General features: G+C 38.1%; 1 protein-coding gene across 9 annotated transcripts in view; it reads right to left on the reverse strand.

Moving 5' to 3' along the window:
* The window catches only part of LOC139738680 (calcium/calmodulin-dependent protein kinase type II subunit alpha-like), a 194,448-nt gene that overhangs the window by 84,364 nt on the left and 89,976 nt on the right, over positions 1-20,108 (reverse strand). For all 9 annotated transcript variants that reach the window (XM_071649307.1, XM_071649304.1, XM_071649303.1 and 6 more), the window contains exons 4-5: positions 15,031-15,085; positions 11,613-11,751 (exon numbers count right to left, since the gene is read on the reverse strand). In XM_071649307.1, coding sequence (XP_071505408.1) covers positions 11,613-11,751; positions 15,031-15,085 — 194 coding nt within the window. The remainder of the gene's footprint in view (positions 1-11,612; positions 11,752-15,030; positions 15,086-20,108) is intronic.

Genomic DNA, 20,108 nt, shown 5'->3' on the forward strand with positions numbered 1-20,108 from the left:
CCCTCACTGACCAATCAGAAACGAGGTAATCAAGTGCTGCCGGTGCGTGCGTGTACGTGTACAGTACACAGCGTAATCATGAATATTCATGTGGTTTGGAAAGTCCGGGGCTAAGAAATACGAGTGTAAAAAGGTCAGTTTTCTCCTTAGCCCCAGACAAGAGATAGTACGGGATTAATTGGCTAGTGTAAAAAGCTGAAACAATTGGTACGGGACTAACGATAGTCCTGGGTCAGAGAAAGTCCGGGGTTAAGAAACACAAGTATAAAAAGGGCTTAAGTAACAGGGTGTTCATGTATGCTGCTCCCAAATTGTGGAATAATCTCCCTCCATTTGTCAGGCAAGTTTGACAGAGTTCAAGACCTTGTTAAAAAGTCATCTTCTCAAAAGTGCTACTTGGTTTGAATTATGTATGCTCGGACTGTTCTTGTCATTCATAGTAGAGTACATCACTACAAAAGCTGCAAAATATAAACGTCCTTTCATTATTTTTATGATTATTATTGTTTGAACACTCTTTGTGAAATTGACTATTACCAGTCCATCATGTACTGATTTTGCACAGATAGATGTTGTACATGTATGTTATGTATCGTTAGTGTGTGCTTAAAGGTGGACACTTCACACAAGAAGATCCATCTAATTCACTCGCATGAATCCTCGCATGAACCCTTGACTCACGCAAGTCAGAATGATCGGATTTGTGTTCACATACAATCATGTGCATTGCAGATTACTCAAAGACCACTTTTGTCAGGTGGCATTGGGCATTTGGGGGTCCTACAGATTCATCTTTTCTCTGGTCTAAGAGCACTCTCTGACAGTTCTGGAGCATATGGACCGATCCCATAATCTTTACGTAGGTTTGATGCTCTAACATACAGATTGTAAACCTTCAACCAAGGTCTGATGACAACAAAGTCGTAAGTACGTGAACTCGGCAAACGTACTCCTTCGCCGACATTTGGTCATCAGTGATAAGATGGGGGGGGGGGGGGGAGGGGAATCACACTATGCACGTTTCTGTCAAACTAGCACCTGTGCTGGGCAGTCGGGGACTATTTGCCGTGCCACGTCAGGCATGGTATCCGAATGACCATGCTATTTGCTCTGGACATCCTAGGTTGTGAGAGTAAATATGTGAGGGGAGTTGGATAGCCTGTCACAGCCTAGAAAAAGAAGAAGTAATAGATGCCCAAGGGACTGCATGTGGCAAAGAGACAAACTTCCGCAGAATCAAACTAATAATGCAAAATTTCACGTTCGGGGGGTATAGAATATTTTAAATGGTGGGGTGGGGGCATTTTGAGTAGTACAGTGTGATGTAGTCTGGGTATAATCAGGGTATTGGGGAAAAAAAAGGATGTGGATAAGAAATTGAAAGGAAGCTGTGGTTACTTGCAACAATCTGAAAAAATATTGTGACCATCAATCAAAGATGAAGAACAGTATTACAAAGCCTACAGACAGAGGTGCCTAAGAACTGCCCGCTGACGGGATATTAGTAGCATCTTTGTGCAGACCGCTTTTAGGAGTCGAGGACAGAATCCACACATCCTCCCAAAATTTGTTACCAGCCTGATATCCCGATTCATCTGGCGGCAGCTACCACGCGATGAAGTCATCATTCAATTACCACCTACAGCTGTACAGGGTACTCACAGTGTACAACCACCTGTCCATGGAAGTTGCTCACACACAAAGGATTATGAATACATGCATATACACACACACACACACACAATCATCAGGAGACATTCAATAACACAACACACCTGATTACATCTATTCGCAAATTGATCACTCGATGACTGAGGTTTATTGCGGCACGTTCCGAGGACAACTGTTCGCAGGAAATTTTCCTTGAGCCTAGTCGTTCATCACAGAAGTATCCACACCTTTCTCTTCGTGGAAAAAAAAAAACCACCCCGAAAACCTGAACGCCCACTCACAGGACTACCGGTGGAAGCTGGCAAAAAAGCTCCTTATTGCGACACCCGAATCTGCCGAGGCCCTTTAAGCCCCGGTATTAACTGTCAACATTAATACGAGCCCCCATTTCTCCATTCTTTCGCAGTGAGAAGAAAATTGCATTTTTGCCCTTTTCCGTCTTCACGTCCAGCGACAAGTAAACTACAAGCAAAGGAGAGACGGGGGGGGGGGGGGGCAGAAGATGGAGAAGGTGAGGCATCCATTCAAAGGCTAATTTACACCAACCACTCAGCTCCCTGTTGTGCTTACATGTGGCATTAATATCACGGACACGCACGGATAAGTCACATCATAATCACCACGCCGAGCATACAGTGGCGGATGTGACACGCGATAAAACCAACGGGGGGAAGAGATGGTGAGAAACCGCCATTATGCAGCAGATAGCCCGAAGAAGAACAAGATGGAGAAGAGAATGAAAAGAAAGATAAGACAGGAATAGAAATGTTTAGTACACTGGAAGAAAATATCAGATGAGGACAAGACAGTAAGAATATTAGAACAAGGCAGAGCAAGAGCCTGGAGGAATATTGTAACACACTGTAGATTATAAATCTCTAAGAAATACTGAATTATGACAAGAAAAACCTAGGAGATTATTGTATACGTTGTATTATTACGTGTTGGCTCTATTATGACCTGTTATTGTTCTCCCTGAATCAAAATCACTTGACAAAGGGCAGGGTGCCCGAAAATTTGTTGCGCTTTGTAAATAGAATGTTGGTATTGACGTTACATCATTATAAATTTCTGGAGTTCTGTTTTCCAACTATGACAGATAGATAGACAGGCAGACTGACAGACAGACAAATATATATACATATAGATAGATAGATAGATAGACAGATAGATAGATAGATAGATAGATAGATAGATAGATAGATAGATTATAGATAGACAGATAGATAGATAGACAGATAGATAGATAGATAGATAGATAGACAGATAGATAGAGGGAGGGGGGAATGAAATACCCAGGTATTAAGGAAAGTAAGGGCACTCCAGAGAAAACAGGAAGGAAAAAAAACCCTACAAGAGGAGAAAAAAGAGCAGAAAGAGCAGAAATGGGAAAACAAATTTAGTGTGTTCTTGTCATTCCTTCAGTTGATACCCTCTTCAACACAGAACACTCCAAAAAACTAGTACAAGCAACAGACTTAAAGCGTCACTGCGTTGAGCACACGATAGTATGTTAGGAGAACAAGAGACTATTGAGAGGTTGCAGTGTTCTAGTTTTTTTTACCGTAAGTTGCTTGCTTCGCGATGTCTTACATCTTTCTCGCACTCTTGCCGATTATCTGCACCCTACCCCACCCACTCACCCATCCTGCCATCTCACCTACGCACATAGCTGTGCCTTGAGATTGCTATTAAACAAGAGCATCACAGAGCCACCGAATTTGATGCCCTTTTTTTTTTTTTTTTTTTTGCTGGAAGACAGCGAGACAAAGGCAACACTCAATTCATCAAAAAATTTTCAGAGCAAACAAAAGTCAACTTCGAGCCAGAGCCTGTCAATGGCATCATATTCTGCCATGTCACTCCTCTAACAAATTTGGGTCTGGCAGAAGAAAAGGGTGAAGACAGCGAGAGAGAGAAAGAGAAGCTCACCCTAAATGTTAATTTATGCATCATAGCAGCCGAGGCACACAACGCACACACACCATAAGTGTGTGCAACCTCCATTAAATTCTCTTCTGATGAAAATTGCACATATGTGTATCTTCCTGGGCAAAAAAAAAAAAGCGCCACCGCGGCAACGGCGCTTGCGTCCTCCAAACAGCGCCACGCGAGGAGTAATTGCGCTCATTAGTTCGACAAATACTCTCACTCCTCAAATGAGTTGTTGTGCTTTTTGAGAGGGCTCAAAATGAAAAAACACTGCAGCAGAATTAATGTTAAGCATTAACCCCTTGATGCCCATGCAAAGATGAGCCAAATAGCATCTATTGGGAGTACATAATGACTTTTGAATCATGCATGTCCATGACTCCTGCAGAGGTAATTGTATGTGTGCCTTATTGGCCTCTGTTGAAAAGCAAACATTATTAGAGCTGTAAACTGTTAAGATATGCTGACAAATGACAATCTGATGTCTTTAGCTGATTTTTCAATTGGGAATTTGTTGGTGAGCACTTCATCTTCAGAAAACATAAGTTAAATGGTGTATATATCAAAACCTATGATTTCTGGCTGAAGTATATCATTTACATCACACTACAGAAAGGGAAATTTACCCTCAAACATATAGGTAGATTCAGCGAATGCACTAATACTACAATAACACATTAGTGATACTTGAGTACAGTTGCCCAATCCCTTCAAAAGTTATGCACTTTCAATCTTTGGTTGATTTCCACATTTTTTTTTTAAAGATAAAGTGCACTTCCCCTTGACTTGTTACTGACAAATGTTAAGGTTGATATCATTCCACTTATCTTCCAGAGGATGTTAGTCAACTGTTCTTTTAATATAATTGCAATATGTAAATCCATAAAATTCTAATTGTATTTTCTTACAATCATTACACAACTGTGACATAATAAACGTGTGGCCCTCTTATCAGGAGATTATTGTGCATGGAATTAACCAAAGCATTACAAATTTTTATCTTTTGAATGGATGTGTTTGATTATTCTTAAACTTCACTGATATGCTCCACTATTTTTTTTTTCTGCATCTACTGCAAAGCATGTGTAAATACTTCAGGAAAATCCCCCTTTGAATGAATAAATTTCCAAGACAGAAACAGCACTGTGTAGTACCCATGACATTCTTTTAAGTTAAAAGACTGATAAATCAAAGACTAACCGATGTACCTAAAATGTGACAGTTTGAATCACAGGGTTATTTAACTGCATGACATGTCTTTCATTCTGTATGTAGAAGAGTCAGAATGAACAGGCAAGAGCTTTGTATCCTTCTTTTTTTTCAAATGTTATTTCACACAAATGTTGGAAGGTATGCTTCAGAACTGCTAATCTGTCACATTAACATATATCAATGTGCTCTGTCACAGTAATATTTCAAACAAATAAAATGACTGAGTTACAGTCAAATCTAGTCACTCTCAAACGATGTCACTGGCACTTGAAGCCGGTTCCTCAATTCATGGTTGTATCTACTTTTCAATCTGGACCAGACATAAAAGACTGGAAAATTAAAATGATTGTGTTTGGGACACAGAATACACTTAAAATGCAGTCTGGAAGTATTTATGATTCAATTTTGCATGTAATTTCAATGAGTTTATTGATCAAGACGGCAAATGCTTTCCAGAATTATAAAATCCAAATGATTCCGCCAATTTTGGTACTGGTGAATATCTCAGTAAATGACAATGACTACAAAAGCATATTCTATCTAAAGTTGAAAAGAAAAGCTGGCATTTACAATACAAACATAGTTTACACAAGACACATATTACCAAGAAAAGTTTGTTAGGAAAATACTGTACAAATATATACACATGAATTAGGCCCTTTATAGTGTTTTACTATACCAACTAATACATTTGGTTTCTCTGTTTTTCACTAAAGGCGTTCTTTACAACATTTTCTATTGCTATTCATCCTCTCAGTTCTCAAGTTTGTAGATGTCGTGATCTACATCTGATGTGAATGTATGATGGTGCACTGTGTGCATCCACTCCATAGGACAGCCTGGTGCTGCGTTTGTCATGTAGGATATATCTCATGATTATGGACTCGCAAGACAATTTCACAAGTCACTGGATTTGTGATCTACAATTAGAGTGATAAACTGAAAAATAAGTATTATCCCTTGTAGGGAGAAAGGGCGAATAGTGATTTCCCACCTTGGAAATGATACACAGCACATTTTATTTACATGGCACTTAGCAGGAGGCTTCTTTTCTGACAAGTTGGTAATTTCACAAATATCATAGACTGTGCAAAATGTGAGAAAAAATTAAAACACCATAAAAAAGTATAAATGGTATAATACTTAATGTATTTCAGCCTATGGAACTATTTTTTTCCTCAGACCTCTGGTAACTTTTGTAACCCGCCCCCCTCTTCTTCTTTTTTTGGCCGATACATTAAAAAAAAAAATCCTCCTTGAAATCTCTATTTCAAGACTCCCATTCTCAATGTTCTCTCAAATCTAATTGTTTTCATTCATACTCACTCCCTCTTCCTGCCTTCTATCTTTTGCTCTCTCCCTTTCACACCCTCACCCTCCCCCTCACACACACAGACGTATATGTATATTATATTACTCTTACTATTGCTCTGTTTGGTTTTGAATTCTCGATATCTATATCATCATTGAGATGACAAGACCTTGTATCTCAAATTTTGGTGAAAATCACTTTTTTCTGGATTAATGGTCAGATAATCAGTTAAGTGATATCCTGTCCGAATCCTAGCTGTCTTTACCCCGAGAATGAAGCCAACAAGGCAAGTCAAAAGAAAGGTGATCCCATTTGTTACATGCTTTGACTGGCATGCTTTTTCACTCTCCTGTACATATGACATTTTTGAGATATGACGTTTTGTAATATGTAATATGTTTGTCTTTATCTCTTTCCTTATCTCTCTCTTTTCTTCTATCTCTCACACAAATAAATATACTCTCTCATTTCTTCTGTCTCTTTCTATCTCTGACACAAATATATATTATATATATATATATAAATATAAATATATATATATATATATATATATATATATATATTTACTCTCTTACTCTGTTTGGTTTTGAATTCTCTATGTCCACATGTTTGCCTTTGTATTTCTCCTCATCTCTCTTTTGTAGTCTCTCTCCCTCTATCTCTCACACACACACACACACACACACACAAATATATACATACATATATATATATATATATATATATATATATATATATATATATATATACCTATATATATACCTATATATATACATATATATATATATATATACACTGAGGTTTTATTTTGATGTAAGCATTGATTAAAGTTTGCATCATTGTACTCATTTTCATGTGTGTATCGACATCATGCATATGACATCATGCACATGATTATGAAATACATATTGTAATTTAACAATGAAACAAAATGAAACAATGTTGAGTGTAAATTAAATGACTGAGCTTCAACCAACCTTGAATTGTAGAGGACAAGCTTTCATCCTGCTCCTGAGGACTTTCTACAATTCAAGGTTGGTTGAAGCTCAGTCATTTAATTTATCATCATCCCCAGCCGATGAAAGTTTTTAGTATCAATGTTGAGTGTACATTTGTTTATTTGTTTGTTTGTTTTTTAATGTACTGCAAAGACCCCTTTCAAAAATGGCCCTAACTTTAGTTGGAAGGGCAATCCTTCCCATGAGTGGAGAATGAACAGATGAAATAAATAAATAAAACATATACACACTCCTTCTCTTGTTAAGTCTTGAATTTTCTATGTCCTCATATTATGCCTGTCTTTGCCTTTCTCATCATCTTTTTCTTTTCCTCTCTCACTCTCTCTCATTCTTTCTGCCTTTCTCTTTCTTGGCTCTTATCTATGTGCTCAAATTTTTCCCCTTTCTCACATCTGTCTGCATGTGCTTATCTTTCCAACTCAACACATTTTTTTCTTCTTCTTCCTCTTTTGCTCTGTGGCTTTATGTTCATATTTGCTCCTTTAATCTGTCTTTGCTTTTTCCTTCACTGCTAAACCCTCTCCCCCTCTCTCCCTCTCTGTCTCTCTCCCCTTCTCATCTCTCTCTCTCTCTCTCTCTCTGCTTTTCTATCTGTCTCAATAGCGAGACCTAATTGATCATGATCAACAGGATCATCGTTTGGACTTCCTACCTAGCCTAGTTTGACTCCCATTCTTCCTCCAGCTTTTCTAATTCATTTCTCCTGCATCCACTCACATAGAGGAGGAGGAGGGGGAGGAGGGGAAAAAAAATCAATAGAATCATTTCCAGTGAAATGAGAAGCTAATCAAGCAAACAACCAATACGACCTTTTGTTATGGAGTCAGACTAAAGATGCCATCCTCTTTTTTTTTCCTCCTGGAAATGTGGGTACATGGACACATGTCTGGGGTTTAATCATTCATTTACGTACAATTAGTGCCATAGAATGTCTACGCTTGAAAGCCAAGGAGGCACACAATGCGATGAATTATCTATTTTTCTTGGATGTTCTATAGTGGGGCGGCTAGCCTTTCTTCAACATGGTGTTTGCCAACCCTATCATAGATATCTAAATGTCACATTCGATCAGGTTTTGATTCTGAATGTAGACCAGAAGCTACGTCTTGTGCGAGGGTGAGTGAAAAGACAAATATGATGCATGCAAGCATTTTTGCGTACACAGTGAAATTGCACTGATATTCAAACTATAAGGAAAGGACCATCCCTTGCTAAATCACAAAGTTCATATTTCACCAAATGTTTGAATCTACCGCATTGCATTATTGGCAAGCACTGTACATGCTTGTTTGATGCCACAAAAGAAAAAAAAACAAATATAAAAAAAAATTCTAATACCTCTTCGTCAGTACAATCTTTCAACCTGATTTTAGCAATAGTGGAGCTTCAAAGATCCACATCCCTCGTAACCACAGAGAAATTTGGGCAAATGAACAAGACAAACTGTCAGCATCCATTAAGCTAATTTAATCATATAATGGCAGGCCTACCTGCACGTCAATACTCTCACTGAATAATTTGGATATACCATAATGGACTGGTTATGGGCATTTTGCATTTTTCACAGAAGGGGGGGGGGGGTTCAACCATTAATATTTGTGCAACTGACAGCATGTGCTTAAATTATTAAACTATTTCTATTACACTATATATATCTATATATCTATATATATATATATAAATATATATATACATATATATATATATATATATATACATATATGTATATATATATATATATACACATATATGTATATATATATACATATATACATATATATATATATATATATATATATATATATATATATATACAGCTTTAGTATACACACACCTACAAGAACACAGTTCTACAGCTGTTCTCATATTGCACCAGCCACAGAGGAGCTTGCAACAACTTGTGTATGACAGCAAGTTGAATATGAAGACATCACATCTCTAGGTGTCAGTCTCCAATTGGAAGCTTCTTCTGACTCTAGTATGACACTCCCGCTAATAGGAAATGGGAAGAACAACCAACGCACCAAACTCTACTCGTATCCTCTTCAGCCGGCCCATCTGCAGCTACTAACAAGTGGCCGACAGCACTAGTATCCATGACGGGTCCAATTGGCCGCCCCTTTCCTACTCACTCCGAACTGAAAGTGGCCATTACGCTGACTTTGGATAATCAATACAACATACCGGGTTGATTCCCCCCCCCCCCCCTCCCGTCCTATCCTTTCTCTCTCTCCCTACTCCCTATGTTCCTCAACTTTTAGTGGTTGTATAGTTTAATCCGACTACTCTCTGCGCTTGTCATATCCATTTATTCGTTCAACTGTGTGTCATTCTCACAATTCGTACTCTGCAAATTGGCTACGCTGACTGACTCCACTCGGCTTCATGTTACATCATACTTTGTCTTCCTGCCTTTCATTTTTGTGAAAGCTTCAGTGATCTCATAAAAACCCAACTAATATATTTTTCCCGGTATACTTATTTCACTTTTGTTCTGTCTATCTTCCTCTCTGCCACATTTCCTTCTCACGTTCCGTCCATCCAACAATCATGAGATTTGGATCTATTTATACTGATGAAGCCATTGAAACAAACCAAGTTTACATTTTGAAAAAGAATACAATTTCATTTGTCTAGAAGATTGCACTGAACTGTCGTCCAATCATGCGACACATTTAGAGTAATAGGTGAATTCTTTTTACGCATGTCTTCTGCTTTGAAGGCTTTGACATGCTGATGAATGGACAAGTTAATTAAGATGTCATGTCTGCTTCATTTAATTTCTTTTCTTCGCTCTTTTTCACACTGTCACTAAGTTACTCCTGACAGATAATGCAGTAAAAAAATATATATAAATACAGTAAATCTCAGCATCTCAGCATCTCCTTTAATACTTTATTGGACAACATCCAACAAAGGAAAAATTAGATTCTGGGTAATCAGTCATGGGCAATTTCGAAAGATAATATAATTGCTTGGAATAACAAGATCATGAGTGATGGCTGTAACTCTCTTTTGTGTGTGTGTGTGTGTGTGTGTGTGTGTGTGTGTGTGTGTGTGTGTGTGTGTGTGTGTGTGTGTGTGTGTGTGTGTGTGTGTGTGTGTGTGTGTGTGTGTGGTGTGTGTGTGTGTGATAACAAGCACAAAAGTCTCTACAAAAAGGAGACAAAATGTTCTGTCGCACAATAGCTGATTTCTTTACAGGCAGCAAAAATTGGTACTGGTGATTGAATGAAATGGTAGTAGCTTGCATGCAGCGCTATTGGGGGAAAAGAGATGGCTGCGTTAGGACTCCATCAAACCTTTGTTATATCCTATGAAGATGTTTGTCAGACATGGCCATACACAGGCTAAGGTGAATCAGCAAGAGGGTTGACACAAACATGTTTTCTCTTGCTTCTTGAAAGCAAGAGAAAATTGTCAGCATTTGTCAGCCAAAAAAATATATATATAAAAATTCTTGCTTCACTCAAAGCCATAAATCTGAACTGGTGACAGGCACACAAGTCTGTTGTTGATTTCTGCACAACCTGACCCATAACTAAACTAGAACTGAGTAAACATGCTGAATATCAAGCTGAGATCATTATAAGATTCTCCTGCATCTTGCCAACAAATGCTCTCGTCCATCTGTCAAATTTGTACAACTTAAATGTCATTCCTTCTGCCACCACACAGAAACCAAAACCCACCAAATTCTACTCAGTCAGGTAGAATAGCAGAACAGCATGAGCTTCACTGGGCTTTGTGCCGTGTCGGCAGCCTTCTGCTTCTTATCTGATGAGTTTGTCTCGCTAAACTGGGTCCCCACTGTCATGTGATCTGCTATGCACAACACGATTGGCCATTAGTAGCTGATCGTGGAATACTTGTTTGTGTCTATCACTATAAGGGTATGTGCCACAATTCAAATTGTGGCCTAAATCCTGGTCTTAAATGTTAGAGTAATCGTGGCAATCTTATCACATCTTATCAGATCTTAAGGTCAGTTGAGGCAATCGTGTTGATTGTAGAAAAGCTTTGGATGCTTAAAAAATGTTCTATGATCAAAGCGATAACCATGACTGACCTCAAGATATAATAGGATCGCCACGATTCCTGTAAAAGTGGAAATTTTCGCACGACTAGTTTTTCGCGCTCAGCCGGGCAAGAAGAATTTCGTGTTTCTAATTCTGCGTAATCAAGACATCAACTTACTGCAACATACAATAAGCAGAAATATTGACATGTTTTTATTTTCCCGTTAGTTTTCTGGTTGCACGAAATGGGCGAAAATTTCAACACCGCGAAAATTTCTACTTTAACAGTACTCCACGATTTAGCCAACTGATTTCAATCGTGAAGCAAATTGTGATAGACAACAATTCAACAATCAGCTACTAATGACCGATCATGTCGTGCGTATCAGATTGCGTGACAGTGGGAACCCAGCATTAGGATGTCTGGCGATGGTAAAGCGGCCTTACCTTCAGGTCTCTGTGGACTATAAGATTTCTGTGACAGTGTTCGACGCTCTCCAAAATCTGTTGGATACAGTGACTGGCATCGGCCTCGCTGTAATACTCTCGGGCTACGATGTCCTCAAACAGCTCTCCACCCGTAACTCTGGAAGCATTAAAAAAAAAATACATAAATAAACCAGTGGACATCCACTTAGTGAATGAATAACACTTACGCTGTACTCTTCTGGCTTCAAGATTTGGCCGAGTGCCTCTATCTTCCCATTAAAGGTATTGTTTGTCATTGGGAGCCGTGATTTAAAAAATGTTTGAGCTATCACATTTAATGCATATGTGTAGGTCAATTGTATCACAAAACATCTTACCACATAAAAATTTCCAAATAATGCCTAAAATATAAGGAGATATTGCTATTGTTCTCAATAAACCATAACTGTGGACGGTTTATTCTAGAAACAATTTTATCATAAGTATTGTTCACATTTTGTATATTAACAATACTTATCATTGATTATACTCATTAGAATTTTTACATTGGTTGTTTCTATCCTTAACTCACATTTTAGAACTATTTTGAAGCACTAAAGTTGGGTTTTTGTTCCATCTGCAAATGGTAAATAATGCCTCTATGCAGATTTGGCATCCATGTGATTGGCTGACATTAGGAATCTAACAATACGCACACAACATAATGCAAACAACTTCTATTTTCAATATATATGAGATTAAGACCAAATAGCTGATATAGCAACGGAGATACATCATTATGCATAGCTACAACTTAAGTCCATGGGATATTTTGGTGCATTTGATGTGTGAATTCATTTTAAAAGTCTATATTTTGGTATTCACATTAAATTTCTTACTTTATCTGGATAATTTGCAATGTGGCAAATATACATTTAAGTCCTTCAATTCCAGCATCATCTAAAATACATGACACAATTCTAGAGCCTTACGTAGCTAACTCTAGTCCTGACAAATATTGCCTAGGAGCCAAGATCATTTATCAACATGTCAAGCCAGATACAAGCATATGAAGGGCCAGATAAGACAAGACTTTAACAGCCCTTGACAGAAAGTCAACAGGTACATGTGTGTGATAAAATAGCATGTCATAATTCCACACTTGGCAACAGCAAACACTTTGTCTGGCATTTACCCGTTTCAAATGACTCGCTATAAACAGACGAGGGGGGCTATTTTCGGCCACCACACCCACCCACGGACAGATAACGCTATCTATCCGATGCGAAGAGGATAGCGGCAATAAGCTTGGCACGATTCTCGAGCGAGAACTTCATATGTATGACAGATATAATCCGACGTGCATTGATCATTCTGAGGGGAGTTGGATGTCTGACATTAAAAGCGCTGTACTAGGGGCTGTAAACGGATGACACAAGCACCTCGCAACTATGCAATACAAGTGGCTCTTCCTCAATACACTCCATCAACTGAGAAATTAACAACACGAGATGACAACTTTGGAGAACCAATTTCAAGTTTTACAATGCTCGTTCTTTTTCCTTGCTGAAATCATCACTCACTGATTTGCATGCAATTTTGCCCAAATTCTGCCCGGCTAAGTCTGTGCATGCACAAAATTTGAAACGATTGTGAAGACACAAAACTGCAGATTTCAACTTTCCATCAGGGTCATATTTTCAGTCGGGCTATTTGTGTCAGAAGAATGCAGAACTCATTGTTGAAAAGAATCAAAGAAAGTTAGCAATAAATCACAAGTTATTCCTTTTTTCTTAGTTGCAATATCTCTTGAATCTCGCAAAAGAGATTCCTATCTCTCATTTGCATTAAAGCTGCATACCACGAAGAAAATTTCTTAACAAATTTACAACAAATAAAGTAAAGAAGACCCAGATTTAGTAGGGATGAGGGAATATGGGTACATGTGTAAGACATTGCTTTAATTGTACCTCCTCCTACTCGTTCATGTACGCACATATGCAAAGACTCATTATTTTTCTTTCTTCTTACTTAGGGAACTTGCTATTTGCATAAGTTCTGCAATTTGTGTAAGTTCTTTCCATATTCCCCCATATTCCTTACCAGCGAGGGCTATTTCAACTCAGAGTGAATTGATGATGATGAACTTTGTAAATCATGTGTATCTATATATGTGTTTGTGCAGCTGTACATGTACTATACTTTTGTAATATTATTGTTTGCATTTGTCTCGCGGCTTCATGACATTTCAACTTTTCACCTGTTTGTACATATCGATTATGCTACGTTGGAATTATTTTGTATCATTTGGATATGGAAACAAATAAATGAAATGAAACATGCATTACAACAGGTACTTTTGAGGAGAGTTTTTCTCTTCTTCGACAATGAGTGGTGATGACATGGGTCCAAACTGATATGGCAGATCATCGCCAGATGACACCTTGAGCAACAGACACCGGGATTTGCAGATGTCAGACAACAAGACATGACTATTCTTTTGTTTTGTTTTGTTTTTTGTTCTTGTTCTTGTTGACATCTCTAGTTTACGCAGACCGTATATCCATTCAGGAAAACAAGAAACCATTTTTAGAGTTGATGCCAGCATGGGCCGGTGTGTGACGTGACTGTCGTTAGAGCATCCACCAGGCAATTATGGGTTTTTAGAATTAATGTCCTCCCTGTTTTTCCCTGACGTCAGAGGAGAGTTGGGGCACGCAGACTGGCTGAAGATATCATAAGCAGACATCTTGTGGGACCAGCCTGATTTACGTATATAATTATCATGCTAGACGCACATGTCTATTACGAGGGTTACTCATCCCACTCTGGGTATCATTATCGGACACGATGATAAATATGAGAAAAATAAAGCCTCATGTTCAAACGATACCTTGGTTACGTCTGAACCACTGATGGGATTTATTTGGTGTTTCCACAACAGCCTACTTAAAAGTATGAGTAAGAAAGAAAAATCATTATAAAATATCACAAGCCAGTCTGAATATTAGGACAGGAAAAATGCTTCTTTTTCTCTCTCTAAGGTGCAATAGTGGACACAATATGAACTTCACAAAAACAAAGCTTCAAAAAAAAAAAAAAAACTACTGTGTTTATGAAGTCCAAACTTAGTCAACACTTCCAATTTCTGAGGTGTATACTTCACATAGATATATATGAATGTTCACACCCTCAAATAATTTCCATGTTTTTTCAAGTCAAAATCTCCACTTGTCCAAATGCATTATTATCGCAATAAATCAATGCAATGAAATGTTCAGTTGACACATCCTCATTCTCATTTCCAATAACACGGCAACTCGCGTTTACAAATCCCATAACTGCTTCTCAAGTAAGGATAGCATTGAAATAGGATGCACAGTTATCGCCACGGCGACAATGCCACTGCCTGGCTGAACTATGTTTGGGTGATGAGAAATGGGTGTGTGTTACTTACAGATCAAAGACCAGATAGTGGAACCCTTCCTCGGCAATACTGTCATGGAGACGAACTGGAGAGGGGAGAACAAGAAAGTAAAGAGAGATTTACTGCTTCACAAATCAAAATTGGATTTGTACAAGCAACATTTGTAGACACATCAATTCTTTTGATTACCTCCAGTTAGGATACATGTAACTTTTTGTGCTTTATTTACCTTAGTTTGTCAAATGTTACCGGTAACATATGACGTGTGATCTCTAACATGATTGATGAGTTACCATTTTTTACGACACTCACATGGATTCATCATCCAACATACTGATCCCTACACACACACATGTATAACCACACTCGCACAACACACAAGGAGTACATGGAATTGAAGGCATGCTCTTTCACACTCGTACACACAAACAAATTTATAGATTCATGGTGCATGTATCCATAAATACAAACTAAGTGCAAGCCACAAGCTACTTAGTATCTGAGACCCCCCCCCCCCCACCAACAACAACTACCAAAAAAAAAACTACAACAACAACAACAACAACAACAACACGTCCAGTAGGAGAGTGCTCCTTTAATTCATTGGATGTGGGTGTAAAAATATGATATGTCCTCCAGGACACAGAACCTAAAATCCCCCTTTTTTTTTGGGGGGGGGGGGGCAAAGAACATCCACAATATGCAAATCTTATCCGTCTCCTTTTCTTTGCTCAAACTGTTTGTTTTTTTGTTTTTTTACTTTCTCTCTCTTTCTCTCTAATCTTAGTCATGAGACAGATGTACAATGTTTGATTCTTTTATGGCTACCAATAGCTGCATATGCTAAAAAACAAAAACAAAACAAAACATAATGATGCAGAATAAAAAACATCATTATCTGTTAAATATTTTCATTCTGGTTTATAGATTATTAAAAACACACACACAGACACACTAAGTACCTGAATAAAATTGCTCAAAGGCATATTTTTCATTTAAAAAAAAAAATATTTTCTACATATTGATGAAGAAAAAAAATGCAAACTAAATGTTGTAAAAACATACTGGTTTGCAGTGTTCACTGCTCTATCATCCATGTAACAGGAACCTGTTACCAGCATCCATTTTACATGCATGCAAAGTTGGAACTCACAGCTCTCTCCCTCTTCTCCATGAAAGAATCCATGAATAGTGAATATTTCTGCTAATCAATACTCCTCATCCTTACTGTAATTCAATCGTTAGACCCATCAAGGTCGTCACGAAAAGTGCATTTCATACCACATTCTCTAATTCCCTCGTCTCTTTTCATACATTCTTGTCTGGATGCCCTTCCACCACTTGCACCTTCATCCCCACTTCTCTCAAGGAGAAGAAAGCATGTCTAAACAGCTTTGATCGGTAATGAGTTTAAGAGGATGCACGCACCTTTCCATTAATCACTTTACGCCGACTCTCGTGCCGAGTGCAGACAGCACAATAACGCCGTCTCTCCTCTTCTTCTTGTTCATCTTTATATCAATTTCTCCTTCTCTCCTATACTCTCTGAATATATTCTCTGGCTGTGCAATAAGTCCTCATTATATTTCTATCCATACTGACTACGACAGGACATAACTGTCGTCCCAGTGCCTTCCATACCCTAAAGCAACCCATGAGAAATGCATATCTTCGCTGTCCCCTAAATCACTTTGTGATACGCCAAATTCACAAAGGAAACAAACAAGAAAACTCATTTGATAGATATTCAATCATATCTGTATGAAGCGCATTAACAATTCCTACAACAACATGTTTATATTTTGAACAATATGCATACAAAAACATGCACAGTTTGAAAGCTACGAACGTTCTATATGCCATATATTTGAAAATGGCATCTTAAAATATGAATGATTTATATATCACTTCGTAAGTTAAAGGGAAGATAAACCCCAAAAGCAATGTGGATTGAGTGAAAGCAGCAACATTAGTAGAACACATCAGTGAAAGTTTGAAGAAAATCGGACAATCGATGCAAAAGTTATGAATTTTTTAAGTTTTGGTGTTGGAACCGCTGGATGAGGAGACTACTAGAGGTTATGACGTATGAGTGGACAACAATACCAAGAAAATATAAAGAAAATTCCACAAAAATCCATTTTTCATTAAAGTTACAAATTCCATCAACTTGATATTGACATATGTTAAGGGTAGCAATTATTCCTCCTGCTTTCTGAAAGAGGTTGGTCCATTACTCTTTCATAATTCTAGAAAAGTGAATTTTTGTTGAATTTCCTTTATATTTTCTTTGTATTGTTGTCCACTCATACGTCATATCCTCTAGTAGTCTCCTCATCCAGCGGTTCCAACACCAAAACTTTAAAAATTCATAACTTTTGCATCGATTGTCCGATTTTCCTCAAACTTTCACTGATGTGTTCTACTAATGTTGCTGCTTTCACTCAATCCACATTGCCCTTGGGGTTTATCTTCCCTTTAAGTATTTCATTCATTTCAGTAAGGTTGTTTTGGCAAACTAGAGGAAACTTGTAAAAATTGAAGTGTCACTATATCTGACATCTTCATAATCCTAAAATGTTATTTAAGATAGCCGACAAGAGGGTAATTACATTTTGTACTCCAAGTTCTAAGTGAGTACCGCACAGAGTTAAGAGAGAGAGAATTTTAATGAGGTGTTTTTGAAAGAAGCAGAGGGGGAAAACACCTGGCATGTAGAAAAAATAACAAATAAAAAGCCATCAATAAACTGACATAGTACAATGGCACTAATGATGTTGATAACAGATTCTAGATTCTGAAGTATCAGATGTAGAAATCTATAATTGCCTACAGAGCATAAATGTTCACTCAGCATAATATCGATTGAAAACGGAAAACACCATCGCAGGAAACACTGAAAATATTTCAAGAAAAAACAGCAACAAAGGATATCTCAAGACAGTGATGGTTAAGCAGAAAACACAACACACGCATATACATGGGTGTGTGCACAAACACACATAAACACACACACATACACACACACACACACACACATACATACACACACACACACAGATGAACACCATTATCACTGACTCTGACATACATTGTAGCAAGCTCTGAAGTGTACAGATGCCACTTAGTGTATGCACTGACAGTTAACTTCATCTTGTACATCAACATCTTCCTCTATGGAAAAGAAATCAAGGCAGGAAAAGATAACATTTATATTTCCTGTCTTGAGTGACAGCTAGCAAACATTATTGTAAAACTACCTGTCGTTTCTGATTTCATGGCTGAGTGAGCATCGACCAGTATTACAATATTGCACATATGCAGCTTCGTTCTTTTCTTTCTTTCTTTTTTTCCAGGGGGGATGGGAGGGAGGTGGGGGAGAGGGAGGGGGCAGATGGGGTAAGCTTAAGTTCTACTAATGCTGGTTTATCAAGAAATAATAATCTTCACATATTATGCATTTGTGTATCAACATCTATACACCCGCAAACACACACTTAAAAGAAATCTAAAACTACTCCAGAAGTCAATCAACAAAAGAATTGACCATGGTATCATTCATGAATTTTTAATGAATGCACCTTCCAGAGTGGGATGATGTATTACATTCTTTGACCTTTTCCGTTTTATTTTGTGCTTCACGTCCAAAATAGCTTGAAGAAATATTTTCACTGTCAGTTCACTCTGGAACTATAAATTTCACGTGTCCGTGTCCCGTGATGGTTGTAACTAAAATGACCCCGCCATTTTTAATGGCGGGGTGCCTCTTTTAATGTACATGATCAAGCTTACTCAAGACCAAATCCCTCTGGAACGCAGCAAAATCGAGGCTTTTGCCGGTACTAACCGCAGAGAAAGTGAAATGGAGGCGGAAGTCTTGATAATGCACATAACATGTTAATTTCTGCAACAAACATGTATACAGTCCCAAGTAAGAGATGCTTTATCCATACACACACACAGACACAGACACACACACACATGCAGAAGCAACGCACACATTCATACAGGCACAGAAATATACAATCTATATGCCTTTCCAAGGCAGTGCAGCCAGAGAGTCAAGTGTACAGATGCACACAGTGGGAATGAGAAGAGAGAGAGAGAGAGCATAGCTTGCCCAAGCAACTGTTGTGTGTGTGTGTGTGTGTGTGTGTGTGTGTGTGTGTGTGTTTGACACACTCAATGCTCTGCCTATTACAAGACAAGACGCACACAGCTTTGCCACCCTGAAAGATGGGCAACATTCCGCTCAACAGGTATGTATGACAGCGACGACATCGAGAAAGATCTGATGAAATCATCACCAAGCAGACGACGGTTCCATATTCAAAAGCAAGTCACCTACCTCCTCTCCAATAGTTTGAATTTCAGCTGGTCAGTCTCTTTTTTCCCATTTCATCATTTTGCCCAGATACAAACTGATCAAAAGTTACAAGATTGATATGACACTCGCTGCCTTGGACTGACTTCAATTGATTAAAAGTCTATAAGACTTTTTTCAGGGTTAAAGACTAATTCAGAGGCTGAAGTGTGACCCAATCTAAATTTCTAATCAAAAATAGCTCAATGAAATCACAATTGAATCTTCAACACTGTCACTTTTGCTTGGAATAATTTGAGAAGGTAATAATTCAAGATAACATTTTAGAACTATGAACGAGGCAAAAAATCTTGTAAGGTGAAATAACACATGACGTTCATTCAATTTCATCTTCCCACTGTGTCTTTCCAACAACATCAACAGAATTACCCCATCCCCCCTTTCATGTTTTGTTTCGTTTTATTGGCTTTAGGACAAGTACCCCCTGGACAATCACCCCAGACCCTTTCCCTGACCTTAACCCCAATCCTAATCCTGAACCTAATCCTAACCCAACCCCACATTCTAACCCTAACCCTAACCCTAATCTTTACTCTAACCCTATCACTATACTGGTATGGGGGGGGGGGGGTAATTGTCCTAATACAGTTTTATTAGACATATGAAGCACTAGAACATTCCCGCCAGGATTTTGCCAAACCTTCTGGTTGACCGTACATCAACACTGAAGGCACGCAGCAGACTTGAAGATATTACAGAATAAAATTACCTTCTGTTTTTTTTT

Source organism: Diadema antillarum, unplaced genomic scaffold, assembly GCF_040938485.1.
Source record: "Diadema antillarum isolate AM-2024a unplaced genomic scaffold, OU_Dant_1.0 seq00000764_RagTag, whole genome shotgun sequence".
Classification (NCBI taxonomy): domain Eukaryota; kingdom Metazoa; phylum Echinodermata; class Echinoidea; order Diadematoida; family Diadematidae; genus Diadema; species Diadema antillarum.